The sequence below is a fragment of the Symphalangus syndactylus genome, chromosome 1 (assembly GCF_028878055.3).
Source record: "Symphalangus syndactylus isolate Jambi chromosome 1, NHGRI_mSymSyn1-v2.1_pri, whole genome shotgun sequence".
Lineage (NCBI taxonomy): Eukaryota > Metazoa > Chordata > Mammalia > Primates > Hylobatidae > Symphalangus > Symphalangus syndactylus.
In genome coordinates this window covers 107,991,934-108,012,589 of record NC_072423.2, presented here as the reverse complement: position 1 = coordinate 108,012,589, position 20,656 = coordinate 107,991,934, and the positions used below count along the sequence as shown (strand labels likewise).

Below are 20,656 nucleotides of genomic sequence, written 5' to 3'. Positions count from 1 at the left end.
ACAATAATTTTTTTAATTTAGTGGTTGCCGAAAGGTTTTCAATATGCATCTTTAATTGCAGTCTACTTACAAATGATATTTTACCACTTCACATGTTATGTAAAGATCTTAGAATGGTATACTACTCCCAATCTTCTGTCCCATCATTTGTGTTATTATAGTTACATATGCTATAAACACACGGTATATTTCTACTAGTTTTGCTTCAAAGTTATCTTTTAGAGATATTGAAATTCAGAAAAAATGAACTTTTTATCTATCTACATTTATACCACTCCCATAATTCTTTGTGTAGATTCAAGTTTCTGTCTTATAGCAAATTCCTCTGTCTAAAGAAGTTTCCTTACTGTTTTTTGTAGTGCAGGTCTCCTGGTGATGAATTCCCTTACTTTGTTTTCCTTTAAAAAGTCTTTATTTCTCCTTCACTTTTGGATGAAATTTTTGCTAGATATAGAATTCCGGGTTAAGTTTTTTTCTTTCAACATCTTAAAAATCTTACCCAACTATCTTGGTTGCACAGTGTCTCTAAAGAATTTTCCTCTTTCTCCTTGGTTCTCAGTAGTCTGAATATGATGTGTCTGGGTGGGTTTTATTTGTTTAGTAATTATTCTGTTTGCATTACCTGAGCTTCTTGGATCTGTGGTATAGTATCTTTCTTTTCTTTGGAAAATTGTCCATCTCATCAAATATCTTTTCCTCGCTCTTCTTTTTCCTTCTGAGATTCCAATTATAAATATATTACACTTTTTGATATTATCTCACACTGTTGGTTGCTCTGGTCTCTTTTAAATTCCCACTCTTTTTTCTCTTTGTATTTCAATCTGGGCTATTTCTATTGATCTGTCTTCAAATTCATGGATCCTTTCCTCAGCTGTGTCAAATCTACTGCCAAAGGTATTCAACTTTGTTATCACATTTTTCATTTCTATTATTTCTATTTCATTTTTTCTAACAGTTTCCATCTCTGCTGCAATTCCTTTTCTGTTCATGCATGTTCTCCACCTATTCTGCTAGAGCTTTTAACATATTAGTCACAGTTATTTAAAATTCCAACATCTGGGTCATATGAGTCTGGTTCTGTTGATTGCTTTGTCTTTTGACAGTTTGCTATTTGTCTCTGGCTTCTTTACGTGCCCCATAATATTCGGTTGGAAGCCAGACATTATGTATAGAATAGTCAAGAATGAGGCAAATAGTATTTATGCCTGGAAATGGGCATGCTTCTTCTTTTCTTAGGCCTTTAGTTTCAGAGAGAAAGTTAAGTCAATCTAGTCAGAAGTGAAGCTGGATTTGTGTTTTATTGTTGCTATGGTGCATTCACAAGTACACCACAGGCTTCAAAGTCCTCTAGTAATATCTATGATTTAGGGTATAGGCTCATTTGCCAGAGGGTTTTTCTTTTTATCTCAATGTCTCCTGTTCCACCCTCAGATTTAGGTCTTCTGTTGGTGACTACACCTCAGAGACCATCTCTCTCCATGCTCTTGCCTCTCCCATACAACAGACCACCATTTTTCAACACTCACTTGGTGGTGGGGGACAGGTATGAGAGAGTACTCTGTGAGACTCAGCCACAGTCTTGGAGGCTCTGTGTCTCTGGGTCTAGGGGGTAGGAACTTCTCAGTGATCCTACCTGTCCCTCAACTGTAGGGAATCCATAATGCTCCAGTATGTATTCCTATCCCTCTCCCAAGGTACAGAGGGCTTATTTTCCCTTCTATTCTACTTCCCAGGGTATAATGGGTCTGTACCTTTGTCGCAGGATTAATAAGAGTTTGTAATCCTTCCCTAACAGTTTAAAGCTTTTGTCCTAGAGCATGTAGGTAACACTTAGTGCCTTTCCCACAACGCGTGCCTTTCCTTCCACCAGAATGCACACAAGCAAGGCTTTTTCACTCTTTGAGACCCTTTCTCCCTGCAAATTTGATTGACCTCTAATTCCTCCTTCCTGTGTTCCAAATTGGATCCTGTAAAACTCTTGCTATAGGCCTGCACATCTATCTCCTTTGATTTGGAGATCTGAGTTCTACCAGCTTTGCCTATGATCTACTAGCCACAAGCATCCCATCTCAGAATCTTCCCACACTTATGCTAGATTTTCACTGTATTTGGCAGCCCTTCACCACACATTATGATTCAGATTTACAAATATTTCCTACATTTGACAATAAAGAAGTTTTGCATTTGTTTTCTACTCTCCTGGTTGCTTTGTCATTCAAAGAGGAGGAGGTGAAATCTGTTTCTTTAACATGACATTTTTAGAACCAGAATCTTCGTAAGAAAACTTGTTCTCCATTTGAATATTAGTACAAATAAATAAGCTTGGGTAAATACTATCAGAATAAGAACAACACCAAAAACAAGAATTCAAAGGTATTACATAACCACTAAATAGGCTTTTCATGTTAAAAAAGAATATTGAAAACAATTACAAAAGATTAATGCTGCCGAGACCAGCTCGGTCGGGGAGAACCTAACCCAGCGGTGCTAGAGGAATTAAAGACATACACACAGAAATACAGAGGTGTGAAATGGGAAATCAGGGGTCTCACAGCCTTCAGAGCTGAGAGCCCCGAACAGAGATTTACCCACATATTTATTAACAGCAAACCAGTCATTAGCATTGTTTCTATAGATATTAAATTAACTAAAAGTATCCCTTAAGGGAAACGAAGGGATGGGCCGAATTAAATGAATACGTTGGGCTATTTAACTGCAGCAGGAGCATGCCCTTAAAGACACAGATTGTTCATGCTTTTGTTTGTGTCTAAAGAATGCCTTTAAGCGGTTTTCTGCCCTGGGTGGGCCAGGTGTTCCTTGTCCTCATTCCCGTAAACCCACAACCTTCCAGCTTGGGCCATTATAGACATGTTACAGTCCTGCAGAGATTTTATTTGGGGCCAGTTTATGGCCAGACTTTGGGGGGCTTGCTCCCAACAATGCAATATGAAATAAAATCCTTATCTGAAATATGTAATTCTCACCACTTTAAGAGAGATATAAATGAACAAAGAATAATCAAAAAGGGCAGCTAACATGACTGAGTTTTTACACATGGAAAACCAAAAATAGTGGGACTCGCTGTGCACGGTGGTTCACGCCTGTAATCCCAGCACTTTGGGAGGCCGAGGCGGGCGGATCACGAGGTCAGGAGATCGAGACCATCCTGGCTAACACGGTGAAACCCCATCTCTACTAAAAGTACAAAAAATTGGCAGGGCATGATGGCAGGTGCCTGTAGTCCCAGCTACTCGGGAGGCTGAGGCAGGAGAATGGCGGGACTCTTAAGCATATAAAGACAAAGCAGCTAAAATAATATGGTTTATATTCACAGACAACACTGACTGTGCATCAGAGTCTTCACAAATCCTAGAACAAAAGAAGTATGCCCTATTGAACATTGCTATGGGCTAAACTGTTCACCCCAAAATTTGTATGTTCGAACCCTAAGCTCCAGTATGACTGGATATAGGCCCTTTATGAAGGTTGTCTTAGTCCATCTGGGGTGCTACACCAAAATATCTTAGACTGGAAAATGTATAAACAACAGAAATTTACTGCTCACAATTCTGGAGGCTGGAAAGTCCAAGATCAAGGCCCCAGCGGATTCAGGATCTGGTGAGGGTTCACCTTCTGCTTCAAAGATGGTGCCTTCTTGCTGTCTTCACATGGTGGAAGTTGAGCAAACAAGCTCTCTCAAGCCTCCTTTATAATGACGGCGCTAATCCCATTCATGAGAAAAAATCTTTATGGCCTAATCACCTCCCCAAGGCCCCACCTCTTCATACCACCACAATGGGGATTAGGTTTCAACATATAAATTTTGGGAGGGTGCAAACATTTAGAGGTCATAAGGATGGAGCCCTGATCCAACAGAATTGGTTCTTCTTCCTTTAAGAAGAGACACCACAGAGCTCTTGCTGTTTCTACCATGTAAGGACACAGCAAGGTGGCAACTATCTGCAAGCCAGAAAGAGGGCCCTCACCAGAAAGCAGCTACACACCTAGGCTTTCAGTCTCCACAACTGTGAGAAGATAAATGTCAGTTGTTTAAGCCACCTAGTCTATGATATTTTGTTATGGCAGCCCACGCAGACTATGACAAATATGAAATAAGTAGTTTTAGAATTAATTATTCTGTGTGTTTTAAGAGGGAGTTAGAGTAAACAGGTTAAAAACTAGGTCTAGGATGGGCACAGTAGCTCACGCCTGTAATCCCAGCACTTTGGGAGGCCAACGCAGGAAGATTGCTTGAGCCCAGGAGTTTGAGACTGGCCAACATGGTGAAACACCATCTCAACTAAAAATTAGCTGGGTGTGGTGGTGTACACCTGTAATCCCAGTTACTTAAGAGGCTGAGGTGGGAGGGTCACCTGAGCCCAGGGGGTTGAGGCTGCAGTGAGCTGTGATGGGCGATGAAGTGAGACACTGACCCCTCACCCCCCTCACCAAAAAAAAATCTACGTCTAGATATAAATTACGAACAAAATTTGGGGTACTTTCTTACATTCTAAAGTCATTACACAGGGCAAATATGTTGTCATTGACAAGGCATTAAACTGGGTTGTTACGGCATAAAACTGGGTTGCGCAGGCCACTAATATGACATGTAATTATGTATGTCATACTTATGTTCTGCTCAATAAGAGTGACAGCAAATAATGCTATTGAAATTACTTTCAATGAATGCAACAAAGTAAATGCAACAAAGTACAATAATTTTTTTCAATTTATGACAAGGTTTTTTGACAAAAGTAAAGGAATATTCATAAATGGTCAAAAAGACAAGTCATGCATTGAGTGGCAGAAAATATACAAAACCAAAAAGGATTTTAGAATATGGCAAGTGTGACCAGGCACGGTGGCTCACGCCTGTAATCCCAGCACTTTGGGAGGCTGAGGCAGGAGGATCACACAGTCAGGAGATCGAGACCATCCTGGCAATGGTGAAACCCCATCTCTACTAAAAATACAAAAAATTAGCTGGGCGTGGTGGCGGGCACCTGTACTCCCAGCTACTCGGGAGGCTGAGGCAGGAGAATGGTATGAACCCGGGAGGCAGAGCTTGCAGTGAGCCAAGATCGTGCCACTGGACTCCAGTCTGGGTGACAAAGCGAGACTCCGTCTCAAAAAAAAAAAAAAAAAAAAAAAAAGGGAATATGGCAAGTGTTCCTACTAAGGGTGGCAGGAGGAAAGAAAAAGCTCTTAAATTCTTTCAAGTACCACAAATTAAAATAACTTTAAATTCTCTAATGATAATACAGAGATTCGAAATAAAGGGATATAACACCAGTAAGGCAAATATAGTTATTGCTTACATGTTTAAAAGACCCATAGGGAACTGCTGTGGACCCTGTTTCTTCTAGATAATCTTCCCAGCTTAATTCTACCTCTTCCATACCAGAGCCGGCATCTAGAATTAAAAATAAAACAAAAACAGGTGAATTCCAATTAAAGAAAACTCAAGGTATAAAAACATAAACCTAATAAACCTAACTTTACAGAATTTACTTCACAACTGATTTTGCACAAAAGAATTAAGTGGGATTTTGTTTTGTTTTGTTTTTGTTTTTTAAATGATAGGTGCCCTTAGTGCACTGATTGTCAACGAATCTTCACAGAACAGCAGTTTGACATGCTATCTCTTGCTGAAGAGGCACCCAAATCTAGAGTTCACCCAAACGGATCATATAAAACTGGTAGGAGTATAAACCATTACTATCACTTTGGACTGAAATTTAGTATTCTCATGTCAAACACTGAAGATACTTAATAAGCATTTCAAACTTAAATTTTCAACTTGATCCTTTCTTAGTACTCTCTGAGTGAAAGATACTCCTAGTAAATATTTTACCTTAATCAAAAAAAAGTGTCATTATCCTTGCCTCCCTCCCTTTTTCTCCATACCTTATATCCAATCCATAGAAGAATTCCGTAGGTACTATCTTTAAAATATATCCAAAAGCTAGAAAGATCTCCTAACGACACAACTAAATCCTACAGAACCAAGAGCAAACAAACCCCAAAGCTAGCAGGAGACAAGAAATAACCAAGATCAGAATGGAACTGAAGGAGATAGAGACACGAAAAACTCTTCAAAAAAATAAACAAATACAGGCACTGGTTTTTTGAAAAAATTAATAAAATACCCGTAATCCCAGCACTTTGGGAGGCTGAGGTGGGCAGATCACTTGAGGTCAAGAGTTCAAGACCAGCCTGGCCAACATGGTGAAACCCCGTCTCTACTGAAAATGCAAAAATTAGCCAGGCATGGTGGCACATGCCTGTAATCCCAGCTACTCAGAAGACTGAGTCAGGAGAACTGCTTGAACCCAGGAGGCAGAGGCTGCAGTGAGCCAAGATCGTGCCACTGCACTCCTGCCTGGGTGATGGAGCGAGACTCTATCTCAAAACTAAATAAATAAATAAATAATAAAATAGAACACTAACTAGACTAATAAAGAAGAAAAAAGAGAAAAATCACATGGACACATTAAAAAATGATAAAGGAGATATCACCACTGATCCCATAGAAATACAAACAACCATCAGAGAACACTACAAATAATTCTATGCAAATAAATTAGAAAATTTAAAAGAAATGGATAAATTCCTGGACACATACACCCTCCCAAGACTGAACCAGGAAGAAGCTGAATCCCTGAATAGACCAATAATGAGTTCTGAAATTGAGGCAGTAACGAACAGCCTACCAACCAAAAAAGGCTCAGGACAGATGGATTCACAGCAGATTTCTACCAGAGGTACAAAGAAGAGTTGGTATCATTTCTTCTAAAACTATTCCAAAAAACTGAAAATGAGGCACTCCTCCCTAACTCAGTTTATGAGGCCAGCATCATCCTGATACCAAAACCTGTCAGAGAAACAACAAAAAAAATAAAACTTCAGGCCAGTATTCCTGATGAACATCAATGCAAAAATCCTCAATAAAATACTGGCAAACAGAATGCAGAAGCACATCAGAAAGCTTATCTACCACAATTACGTAGGCTTCATCCCTGAAATGCAAAGCTGGTTCAACAGATGCAAATCAATAAACGTAGTTCATCACATAAACAGAACTAAAGATAAAAACCACATGATTATCTCAAAAGACACAGAAAAGCCTTTGAAAAAATTCAACATCCCTTCATGTTAAAAACTCTCAATAGGCTGGGCGTGGTAGCTCACGCCTATAATCCCAGCACTGTGGGAGGCCACGGCGGGCAGACCACGAGGTCAAGAGATGGAGACCATCCTGGACAACGTGGTGACACCCCGTCTCTACTAAAAATACAAAAATTAGCTGGGTGTGGCCGCACGCACCTGTAGTCCCAGCTACTCCAGAGGCTGAGGCAGGAGGATTGCTTGAACCCGGGAAGCAGAGGTGGCAGTGAGCTGAGATCGCGCCACTGCACTCCAGCCTGGTGATGGAGCGAGGCACTGTCTCAAAAATAAATAAATAAATAAAATAGGCTGGGTGCAGTGGCTCACGCCTGTAATCCCAGCACTTTGGAAGGCCGAGGCAGGTGGATGACAGGGTCAGGAGTTCGAGACCAGCCCGGTCAACATGGTTAAATCCCATCTCTACCAAAAATACAAAAAAATTAGCCAGGCGTGGTGGCGTGCGCTTATAGTCCCAGCTACTCAGGAGGCTGAGGGAGAAGAATCACTTGAACCGGGGAGGTGGAGGTTGCAGTGAGCTGAGGTTGCACCACTGCACTCCAGCCTGGGCGACAGAGCGAGATTCCATCTCAAAAAATAAATAAATAAAATAAAATAAAAACTCTCAATAAACTAGGTATTGATGGAACATATCTCAAAATAATAAGAGCCATTTATGACAAACCCACAGCCAATATCATACTGAATGGGCAAAAGCTGGAGGCATTCCCCTTGAAAACTGGCACAAGACAAGGATGCCCTCTCTCACCACTCCTATTAAACATAGTATTGGAAGTTCTGGCTGCGGCAATCAGGCAAGAGAGAGTGTATTCAAACAGGAAGAGAGGAAGTCAAACTGTCTCTGTTTGCAGGTGACATGATCCTATCTCTAGAAAACCCCATCGCTTCAGCCCAAAAGCTTCTTAAGCTGAGAAGCAACTTCCGCAAAATCTCACGATACAAAATCAACGTGCAAAACTCACAAGCATTCCTATACACCAACAACAGACAAGCAGAAAGCCAAATCATGAATGAACTTCCATTCACAATTGCTGCAGAGAATAAAATACCTAAGAATACAGTTAACAATGGAAGTGAAGGACCCCTTCAAGGAGAACTACAAACCACTGCTCAAGGAAATCAGAGAGGACACAAACAAATGGAAAAACAGTCCATGCTCATAGACAGGAAGAATCAAAATATCATGAAAATGGTCATACTACCCAAAGTAATCTATAGATTCAATACTATTCCCATTAAACTACCACTGACATTCTTCACAGAAATAGAAACAAACTTTTAAATTTCACAGGAAACCAAAAAAGAGCCTGTATAGCCAAGACAATCCTAAGCAAGAAGAACAAAGGTAGAGGCATAACCCTACCTAACTTCAAACTATACAAGTCTACACTAATCAAAACCGCATGATACTTGTACAAAAACAGACATCTAGACCAATGGAACAGAATAGAGAACTCAGAAATAAGACCGCACATCTACAACCATCTGATTTTCAACAAACCTGACAAAAACAAGCACTAAGGATTCCCTATTTAATAAATGGTGCTGGGAGAACTGACTAAGCCATAAGCAGAAAATTGAAACTGGATTCCTTCCTTACGCCTTATACAAAAATTAACTCAAGATGCATTAAAGACTTAAATGTAAAACCCAAAACTATACAAACCCTAGAAGAAAATCTAGGCACTAACATTCAGGGCATAGGCATGGGCGAAGATTTCATGACAAAAACGTCAAAAGCAATTGCAACAAAAGCAAAAATTGACAAACGGGATCTAATTAAACTAAAGAGCTTCTGCATAGCAAAAGAAACGATCATCAGAGCGAACAGACAACCTAAAGAATGGGAGAATATTTTTGTAATCTCTGCATCTGACAAAGGTCTAATATCCAGAATCTACAAGGAACTTAAACAAATTTAGAAGAAAAAACCCAATAACCCCACTAAAAAGCGGACAAAGGACATGAACAGACATCTTACAAAAGAAGACATTTATGCGGGCAACAAACATACAAAAAAAAGCTCAACATCACTGATGATTAGAGAAATGCAAATCAAAACCACAATGAGATACCATCTTACACCAGTCAGAATGATGATTATTAAAAAGCCAAGAAACAGGCTGGGCAGCGTGGCTCATGCCTGTAATCCCGGCACTTTGGGAGGCCACGGCAGGTGGATCACTTGAGGTCAGGAACTCAACACCAGCCTGGCTAACATGGTGAAACCCCATCTCTACTAAAAATACAAAAATTAGCCAGGCGTGGTGGCGTGTGCCTGTAATCCCATCTACTCAGAAGGCTGAGGCAGGAGAATCACTCGAACCTGGGAGGCAGAGGTGGCAGTGAGCAGAGATCACACCACTGCACTCCAGCCTGGGTGACAGAGTGAGACTCTGTCTCAAAAAAATTAAATTAAATTAAAAAGTCAAGAAACGACAGATGCTGTTGAGGCTGCAGAGAAATAAGAACACTTTTACACTGTTGGTGGGAATGTAAATTAGTTCAATCATTAGTGGAAGACAGTGTGCCAATTCCTCAAAGACCTGGAACCAGAAATACCATTTGACCCAGCAATCCCATTACTGGGTACCTACCCAAAGGAATATAAATCATTCTATTATAAAGATACATGTACATGTATGTTCATGGCAGTACTATTCTCAATAGCAAAGACAGGGAATCAACCCAAATGCCCATCAACAATAGACTGGATAAAGAAAACCTGGTACATATACACCATAGAATACTATGCAGCCATAAAAAGGAACGAGATCATGTCCTTTGCAGGAACATGGATGGAGCTGGAACCCATTATCTTCAGCAAACTAACGCAGCAACAGAAAAGCAAACCCCACATGTTCTCACTTATAAGTGGGAGCTGAACAATGTGAAAACATGGACACATCGGGGGGAAAAGCATACACTGGGGTCTGTCAAGGGGGACAAGGGGAGGAGAGCATCAGGAAAAATAGTTAATGTATATTGGGCTTAATACCTAGGTGATGAGTTGATAAGTGCAGCAAATCACCATGGCACATGTTTACCCATGTAACAAACCTGCACATCCTGCATATGTATCCTGGAAATAAAAACAAACAAAAAACATATCTCAAATCAAATCACTTCCCACCATATCTACTGGCTATCTCTAGTTCAAGGCCTAACCACAATATCTTCCACCTTTCAATCCACCTTTCAATTACACTTAAAATCTAAAATCTGTGGGACACTACAAAGGCCGTACATGACCTGATCCCTGGCTGCCTACCCTACCACTTTATCCTCAGCCAAACTCTCCATGCTCACCACACTCGGGTGACAATGAGGTTCTTGCCATTCTTTAATCATACTCTTTCTACAAACCCTCTACATTTGCTATCCCTCAACTCAAAGAATCATCTCCCAGTTTCCTTCATGCTCCATTTCATTCAAGTCTCTACTCAAATGTTCGTCTTCAGAAAGGCAACAGTATCCATCTTTAGGCTCTGCTTCCCTTTTCTTCATGGCATTCATTCCTATTGACAATATACCTGTTAGATCATAAACTCCATAAAGTCAGGAATTTGCCACCTAGATTCTTAAAATACTCTTGTTAAGTGAGCCAAGACTCAAGTACTCTATAATCCAATAATCTCACTTCACATAAACTCCCTAAGAGCAGGGATGGTTGTTTTGTTGTTGTTGTTGTTGTTGTTGTTGTTGTTCATTGATGTATTCCTCTGCCCAGAACAATGCTTGTTATACAGAAGACTCTCAATAAACTGCTGAATGAGTACACCCTAGGGGAAACCATACTCCACATGACCACAAGGAGGTAAATATAAGGATGTTCATCACAGCAGCATTTGTAATATCAACAAACTGGAAGCAGTAAGTAGAATAGGTAAGTTATGGCAATTCTTCAATGGAATACTACTATACGGCAGTTGAAATGAATGCTAGTGTTGACATAGATAAGTCTCAAAAACACACATGAAGCAGAAAAGGCAAGTGCAGAATGAAAAGCGCAGCTAGGTTTCAAAACAAAACTTTGCAGTGCAATGTTTATGAATATATGCATATTAATATAAGAGTGTAAAGAAAAGGATGAAAAGAATACGTATCAACTTCAACAAAGTTACCTTTGGGGATAAACAGGAGGAAACAGATTAGAAGGGAAGCACAAAAGAGGCTTAAACTGTATTATGTTTCACTTCTTTTAAAAAATGAAAATGCATGAAAAGATGTTCAACATTACTAATCATTAGGGAAATGCAAATCAAAACTACAATGAAATGCCATTTCACACATATTAGAATAACTATAAACAAAAAGGCAAAAAATAATAAGTGTTGGTGAGGATGTGGAGAATTAAGAATGGTTGTATATTTCTGGTGGGAATGTAAAATGGTACAGCCACTATAGAAAACTGTACAGTACTTCCTCAAAATATTTTTTAAATATCATATTATCTATCTATCTATCTATCTATCTATCTATCTATCTATCTATCTATCTATGCATGTCTGTGTATATATCCAAAAAGAATTAAAAAGAGGGACTCAAACATGTATTTGTACATAAACATTTATAGCAGCAATATTCACAATAACCAAAAGGTAGAAGCAACCCAAGTGTCCATCAACAGATGAATGGATAACAAAAAGAATGTAGTATATACATACAATGGAATATTATTTAGCCTTTTAAAAAAAGGAAATTCTGGCCGGGTGCGGTGGCTCATGCCTGTAATCCCAACACTTTGGGAAGCCAAGGCAGAGGATAGCTTAAGCCCAGGAGTTTGATACCAGCCTGAGCAACAGAGGGAAATCTCGTGTCTACAAAAATATTTTTAGAAGTAAGCTGAGCATGGTGGTGAGTGGCTGTAGTCCCAGCTACTTGAGAGGCTGAGGTGGGAGGATCACTTGTGAGGTTGGGGCTACAGTGAGCAGTGATCACATCACTGAACTCCAGCCTGGGCTGTTAGAGACCCCATCCTCCCAAAAATAAAGTTCTGACACATCCTACAACATTGATAAACACTGAAGACATTATGCTAAGAGAAATAAGCCCGTCACAAAAGACAAATGGATACCTATAGTAGTCAAATTCATAGAAACGGAAAATTAAATGGTGGGTGCTAGGGCCTAGGGAAACTGGGGAATGGGGAGTTACTGTTGAACAGGTATACCTTTCCATTTGGAAAGATAAGGAGATGGCTGGCAGTGATTATTGCCCAACAATGTGAATGTACTTAATGCCAATAAACTATACACTTAAAAATTGTTAAAACGGCCTGTAATCCCAGCTACTCAGGAGGCTGAAGCAAGAGAACTGCTTGATCCCAGGAGTTCAAGACTGTAGTGCCTGTGAACTACAAGACATGATTGTGCCTGTGAATAGCCACTGCACTCCAGCCTGGGCAATGTTGCAAGATCCCATCTCTTTAAAAAAGGTGAAAATGGTAAATTTTACATGATGGACATTCTACCACAATAAAAAATTAAAAACAAATATTGAACATTAACATTTATTAAATATTTATGCTAGGCACATGGCTGTTTGTTATAGTCTCTTCCATAGTTTTAATGTATTTGAAATGTTTTCATTAGAAATACAAGCCAATAATAAAGACGGCTTTGAGGGCATCTTGAAAGTACAGGCCAGCAGAAAGTCAATTTACATTACTAAAACATAACAAGGCTGGGCATTCGTGGCCCTTAGCAAGGACTCTAAGCCCTTAAATTGCATGTTAATTTAAAAATAAAAAATAAATAACAATTAAAATGATGAATCACTCAACTAAAATCTCTCACACAATGCTGAGAAGAAACAAGACTAATGCTGTGATGAGATGATGAGCAAGATATGAGAATTTACTAAAGAAAGAAATGCATAATCCTTAAATATATGAAAATGTGCAAATTTTAAGAGAAATGCAAATTAAAACAACAGAGATATCAGATTGAAAAGAATTCCAAAGTGTGACAAGCCTCTATGGTGAGGCTGTAGTTACACAGGTAAAGCATAATGACACAACCTCTGTGGAAGAAAACTTGGCAATATCCAACAAAATTACATAGGTATTTACCTTTTGATCCAGCAATACCACTTCTAGGAATCTATCCCAAAGATATGTTGGCAAAAATACAAAAAGACATATGTACAAAGCCATTCATTGCAGCACTATTTGTAATACCAAGACTGGAAATAACCCTGACGTCCATCAATAAGGAAATGGTTGAATAAATATGGTATATGTATTCAGTACAGGTTGCTGTAAAAAGCAATGAGAACAATTTCTATATACTGATGTGGAATAATCTCCAAAATATACTGTTAAGAGTAACCACACTACCAAACAGTATTTTTTTTTGTATCCCTACTTTTTGTATAAGATGGGAGAGAGGGCGGGGCGCGGTGGCTCACGCTTGTAATCCCAGCACTTTGGGAGGCCGAGGCGGGCGGATCACAAGGTCAGGAGATCGAGACTACTAAAAATACAAAAAAAAATAAGCCGGGCGTGGTGGCGGGCGCCTGTAGTCCCAGCTACTCGGAGGCTGAGGCAGGAGAATGGCGTGAACCCGGGAGGCGGAGCTTGCAGTGAGCCGAGATTGCGCCACTGCACTCCAGCCTGGGCGAGAGAGCGAGACTCCGTCTCAAAAAAAAAAAAAAAAGATGGGAGAGAGGCCAGGCACAGTGGCTCATGCCTATAATCCTAGCACTTTGGGAGGCCGAGGCGGGTGGATCACATGAGGCCAGGAGTTCGAGAGGAGACTGGCCAACATGGTGAAACCCCATCTCTACTAAAAATACAAAAATTAGCCGGGTGCATGGTGGCACGTGCCTGTAATTCCAGCTACTCAGGAGGCTAAGGCATGAGAATTGTTTGAACCCGGAGGCAGGGGTTGCAGTGAGCCGAGGTTGTGCCACTGCACTCCAGCCTGGGTGACACAGCAAGGCTCCCTGTCTCAAAAAAAAAAAATAAAATAAATAAATAAATAAATAAATAAAAGGAGAGAGAGATGTGAGTATGAGGATATATGTATATACACTCACATATATTAGTTTATATTTTTAAAAATGAACAACAGGAGAATAAATTAAAAAGTAATAAAACTGGCTATATATATGGAAAAAGAGAAAGAATTAGTGATATCAGGTTGAAGTTATTTTATTTTATTTTATTTTTTTGAGATGGAGTTTCACTCTGTCACCCAGGCTGGAATGCAGTGGTGCGATCTCAGCTCACTGCAACCTCCACCTCCTGGGTACAAGTGGTTCTCTTGCCTTAGCCTTCCTAGTAGCTGGGATTACAGGCGCATACCACCACGTCCGGCTAATTTTTTGTATTTTTAGTAGAGATGGGGTTTTACCATGTTGGCCAGGCTAGTCTCAAATCCCTAACCTCAGGTGGTCCAACCGCCTCGCCCTCCCAAAGTGCTGGGATTACAGGCATGACCCACCGCCCGGCCAATTTTCACTTTAGAAGTATGCAGACTCCTTATACAATTTAGAAACAATTAAATTGAAATAAAAAAAGTCTATAAATTTCAAATGAACTGAAACACATGAGCTAACTGTTGGTGGGAAAAACACAAGAAAACAGGATTCCTTTAAGTAACGTTATTTATTTTTATTTGTTTTTGAGACAGGGTCTTGCTATGTCACCCAGGCTGGAGTGCTGTGGTACAATAAAAGCTCTCTGAAGCCTCAGCCACCCTGGCTCAAGCAATCTTCCCACCTCAGACTCCCAAGTCGCTGGGACTACAGGTACATGCCACTGCACCTGGCTAATTTTTTTTTTCTTTTTGGTAGAAACAGAGTTTCCCTATGTTGCCCAGACTGGTCTTGAACCCCTGGGCTCAAGCAATCCTCCTGCCTTTGCCTCCCAAAGTGCTGGATTACAGGCGTGAGCCACCGGGTCTGGCCTACACCATATTAAAATACAATACTCTGACTATAAACACCAGTGGAATATATTTAAAAGCAAAAACTATAAAGAAATCTTAAACTGCACACTGTGGTTGATATCTGAAATGTTGGTATTATTATTTTAAAATAATTAGAGGACTTTTATAGGATAAAAACAAAGAAGTAATAATATTACCATCATTAGCAAACAAGACACTTCTAAAAGGGAAGAGATAAAAGCATAAAATCAAAGAAGAAAAATCCTTGTAACCCTGTTTTATTTTTTGTTTGTTTTGTTTTTTTGAAATGGAGTTTCCCTATATTGCCCCAGCTGGCCTTGAATTCCCAGGCTCAAGCCACCTCAGCCTCCCAAGTAGCAGGACTACAGGTGCATGCCACTGTGCCCAGCTAAAACCCTGTAATTTTAAATTTAAATTGTAAGTATCCATGTAAAACCATTATTTTCTTTACTTTTCAAAAGATGTGTATTTTCATGGCTGAGCATGGTGGCTCACACCTGTAAATCCCAGCAATTTGGGAGGCTGAGGCAGGAAGATCACTTGAAGCCAGGAGTTTGAAACCAGCCTGGGTAACATAGCAAGACCCCATCTCTACAAAAATTAAAAAAATTGCTGGGGATGATGGCACATGCCTGTGTTCCCAGCTACTTGGGAGGCTGAGGTGGGAAGATCACTTGAACAGAGGAGTTTGAGGCTGCAGTGAGCCATGATCATGCCACTGTACTCCATCCTGAGTGACAAAGCAAGATTTTGTCTCTAAAAAATAGAAAATAATTTTAAATGTGTATTTTCTAGCTATGTCTGTAAGTAAGGCCCAGAATAAATTACAACCTAGTATCAAATTAGCACTCCAGCACCCAGATTGTGGTCTCTAAATATCATACCTACTTTAAAGAAAAAAAAAGCTCCTCAGAGAAACAGCAGATTGCAAGTTTGGGGCAGAATATGTTCAGGAGGTACTTGGGAATCTTACTGGTCCAGAAGGTAAGGACTAACTGTATCAAAGATACATGACATCACATCAGAAGAACACAGGAACCAGTCTGAAAGAACTCTTGCTGCTCTAGAATCTGATCATCAAATGAATGATGACAGCAATGAATTCAAACTCATCAAATGTACACATATACATATATGTACTTAAATACATGAGTTAATAATATTCAAAACAAAGGAAAAATCAGCTTCTGAAATGGCAAAATGATTATCGCAGTGAACCCACTCTCCCATAAAAGAACCAAAAGACTGGCTAAACAATGAAAATCATCATTTCAAAGTCCTAAAATTAACCAAAGGCACAGAACAAGCTAAAAAGCATCAATTCAAGATAAGCCACTAAACCTCAGTTAGAAGAGCGAAATGTGACATTTTAAGTTGGGACTATTCCCTTCCCTCTTCCTTCTCCAGCTCAAAAAGAGAATTTTAGAACTGAAAATAACCCAATTAATAAAAAACAAACCCTCTATGGATAAGTTCAACAGCAGAATGAAGCAGACAAGAAAGAATGAGTAAAATTGAAGACAAAACAACAGAAAAAACCCAATCTAAACAACAGAGAGAAAACATTAAAAAAAAAATGAAGAGAGTCTGAGGGACCTGTGGGACAGTAAGAGAAGCTCTAATATTAGTTTTATCAAAGTTTCAGAAGAAGAAAAAATGAAGACTGAAAAAGTATTTGAAGAAATAATGGCTAAAAATTTTCTAAACCTGGCAAAAGATAAAACGTCTATAAACTCAAGAAGTTAAGTAAACCCCAAACAAGATAAACCCCAAAAAAAACATACACCAGACTCAAACTTCCAAAAATTAAAGGCAAAAAAAAAAAAAAATCTTTAACAACAGAGAAACCTCTCTTTTAAAGCAAAGCGTTGGAGGTGGGAGGTGGGAGAGTGTCCAATGACAGTAGATTTCTCATCAGAAACCATGGAGGCCAGAAAGAATTAGTACAATTATTTTCTGAGAGCTGAAAGAAATGAGCTTTCAACCCAGGATTCCATATCCAGCAAAAATATCCCTCAATAATGAATGGGGAAATCAACACATTCTCAAATGAAAGGAAATGAAGACAATCTGTCACTAGTAGACCTCCTTTAAAAAAAAGACTAAGGGCCGGGTGCGGTGGCTCACGCCTGTAATCCCAGCACTTTGGGAGGCTGAGGCGCACAGATCAGGAGGTCAGGAGATCAAGACCACCCTGGCTAACACGGTGAAACCCCGTCTCTACTAAAAACACAAAAAATTAGCCGGGCGTGGTAGCAGGTGCCTGTAGTCCCAGCTACTCGGGAGGCTGAGGCAGGAGAATGGCGTGAACTCGGGAGATGGAGCTTGCAGTGAGCTGAGCCGAGATCGCACCACTGCACTCCAGTCTGGGTGACAGAGCAAGACTCTGTCTCAAAAAAAAAAAAAAAAAAGGACTAAAGCCGGCGCGGTGGCTCACGCCTGTAATCCCAGCACTTTGGGAGGCCGAGACAGGTGGATCACGAGGTCAGGAGATCGAGACCATCCTGGCTAACACAGTGAAACCCCGTCTCTACTAAAAATACAAAAAATTAGCCGGGCGTGGTGGCGGGCGCCTGTAGTCCCAGATACTCGGAAGGCTGAGGCAGGAGAATGGTGTGAACCCACGAGGCGGAGCCTGCAGTGAGCCGAGATCATGCTACTGCACTCCAGCCTGGGTGACAGAGCGAGACTCCGTCTCAAAAAAAAAAAAAAAAGACTAAAGAAAATTCTCTCAATATAAATGAAGTGACAAAAGAAAGAATCTTGCAAAATCAGGAAAAGAATAAATGACAACAGAAAGAGTAAAAATATTGAAAAATATAATAAATTTTCCTTCACTCAAGTGTTCTAAATTATGTTTGACAGTTTAAACAAAAATGTTAACCATGTCTGATGTGGTTCTCAACATATGTAGAGAAAATATTTAAGGCAATTATAAATAAAAGAGGGTAAAGAGAAGTAAAAGTAGGTAAGGTTTCTATACTTCACTTAAAGTAATAAAATGAAGATTGTGATAAGTTATATACATATGTAATAGAATACCTAAGTGCTACAAGAGGACATACTCAAAAACACTACAAATCAAAATGGAATTCTAAAAAAAAGTTCAAGTAACCCACAGGAAAGCAGAGGGAAAAAAAGAACACAGAAGCCAGTCTGAAAGAAATCTCACTGCTCTAGAGAAACAAACAAACAAAAACAGAAAAAAATAAATAAGCAAAAAAGGCAGACTTGAATCCAAACATATCAATAATTACATTAAGTATAAATGGTATACATACATCCTGTAAGGCCAAAATTTTTAAAAATTAGTGTATGCTGTGTCAAGAACCTTATTTCAAATATAATGATACAGGCATGTTGAAAAGAAACGGATGAAAAAGATATACCATGCAAACGTTAATAAAAGAAAGCAGGAATAGGTAAATCCTAGAGACAGAAAGTAGATTATGGATGCCAGAGTCTGGGTGGAAAAGGAAACGATGGCTAATGGTTTGTTGTGATGGAATGTTCTGGAATTAGGTAGCAGTGATGGTTGGAAAACTTTGTGAATAGACTAAAAACCTCTGAATTATGTACTCTAAAAGGGTTGATTTTATGGTATGTGTATTGCATCTCAAAAAAAACATATTTCAATAAAGTTTTTTGAAAAACAAACCTCAACAAAAAAAAACAATCTTTATTAAGTAAAAATAAACCAATTAATAATGAGCCAAAGACATGAAAAGATATTTCACTGAAGAGGATACACAGATGCCAAGTAGGAACACGTAAAGATGTTCAATATCACTGGCGGCCATTAGGGAGGTACAAATTAACACCATGATGAGCTGTCACTACTCACCTATCAGAATGGCTTAAACAAAAGTAATGACAACACTAGATAATAGTGAGGATGTAGAGAAACTAGATCTCTCATATACTGCTGGTGAGAATGAAAAATGGCACAGTCACTCTGGAGCATAATTTTGCAGTTTTCTTTACTAAATATGATCCAGTGATTGTGCTGCTGGGTATGTACCCCAGAAAAACAAATAAAGTATTATATACATAATTGTTAATAGCAACTTACGTGTTTGTAACAGCCAAAAACTGGAAACAACCAAAATGTACTACAATAGATGAATGGTTAACCAAACTGTAGTACATTCATGACTACTCCTCCACAATAAAAAGGAACAAACTGTCAATATACGCAAAAGCTTGGATGGATCTCAAGGGCATTATTAAAGCCCATTTCAAAAAGCCATGTACCGTGTTATTCTATTTATGTAACATTCTTTAAATGACAAAATTATAGAGATGGAGAACACATTAACAGTTGCCTGGGATTAGGGAAAGTGGGGGGAAGGAGGATAGGTGTGGGAGCTCTTTGTGGTGATGGAATAGTTGTGTATTTTGACTGAGGGGATGGTTCCAGGAATCTACACATGTGATAAAATGACATAGAATTACACATTCTTTATACTAATCTCAATTTCCTCAGTTTTATATCATATTATAGTAACTAATGAGAGAAACTGGGTGAAAGGAACATGAAATCTGTCAGTAAGTACTATCTTTGCAAACTCCTGTGAATGCATAATTACTTCAAAATAACTAGAAAGTAATCATCAAAATTTTAATGCTATTTTAAAAAAGAAGTCTACTCAAAACAGTTCCTTTTTTTTTTTGAGAAGGAGTCTCGCTCTATTGCCCAGGCTGGAGTGCAGTGGTGCGATCTCGGCTCACTGCAAGCTCTGCCTCCCGGGTTCACACCATTCTCCTGCCTCAGCCTCCTGAGTAGCTGGGACTACAGGCGCCCGCCACCATGCCCAGCTAATTTTTTGTATTTTGTTTAGTAGAGACGGGGTTTCACCGTGTTAGCCAAGATGGTCTCAATCTCCTGACCTCATGATCTGCCCACCTCGGCCTCCCAAAGTGTTATGATTACAGGCGTGAACCACCATGCCCGGCCTTGTTCATAACAGTTTCTTTTCAGCAAACATTATTAGTAGCCCCTAGTGCCAGGTTCTCTGAGAGGTACAGAAGATGGCAATGAAAAACAACTTAAGACTTCAAAGAGCTTCCAGTTCAGTGGTAGAGAAACAGACAATATAACAAATGCAAGTAATATAATTGTGCATCCTAGAGAATAAATTCTGAGAATAAAACCAATACCTGCATCAAGCTGCTGCTCCCCGTTCATTTCCACAGCATATAGGCTATATCCTCCTGACACAAAGGAAAGGCCTATGGTTCTGCTAGGATCTGAAGATTACTTGCAGGTTCCAAGCATCTGTTCAATGGGTATCCAAGGGTCCAAATGAAAGTGCTGAAAAATGAAAAAGAACACATGAACAGCCTGAAGCCCAAGTGTGCTCACTCACTCACCAAACAGGGCACTCGACTGGTTGAGAGATGAGATAAGACAAAAACATACTGGCAGAACAGATAGGACTGGAGGAAAAATTGACATCTTTTCTAATTTTGAAGAGTCTGTATGTGTATGTGTGCGCTCATGTGCGTCTGTATGTGTAGAGAACGCACACTATCGACATCTTGATAATAAATCT

General features: G+C 39.5%; 1 protein-coding gene across 10 annotated transcripts in view; it reads right to left on the bottom strand.

The window, feature by feature from the left end:
• The window catches only part of SFMBT1 (Scm like with four mbt domains 1), a 151,262-nt gene that overhangs the window by 48,868 nt on the left and 81,738 nt on the right, over positions 1 to 20,656 (bottom strand). For all 10 annotated transcript variants that reach the window (XM_055274226.2, XM_063645937.1, XM_055274216.2 and 7 more), the window contains 2 exons: positions 20,262 to 20,415; positions 5,319 to 5,413 (listed from right to left, as the gene is read on the bottom strand). In XM_055274226.2, the coding sequence (XP_055130201.2) occupies positions 5,319 to 5,413; positions 20,262 to 20,289 (123 nt within the window). In that variant the 5' untranslated portion in view covers positions 20,290 to 20,415. The remainder of the gene's footprint in view (positions 1 to 5,318; positions 5,414 to 20,261; positions 20,416 to 20,656) is intronic.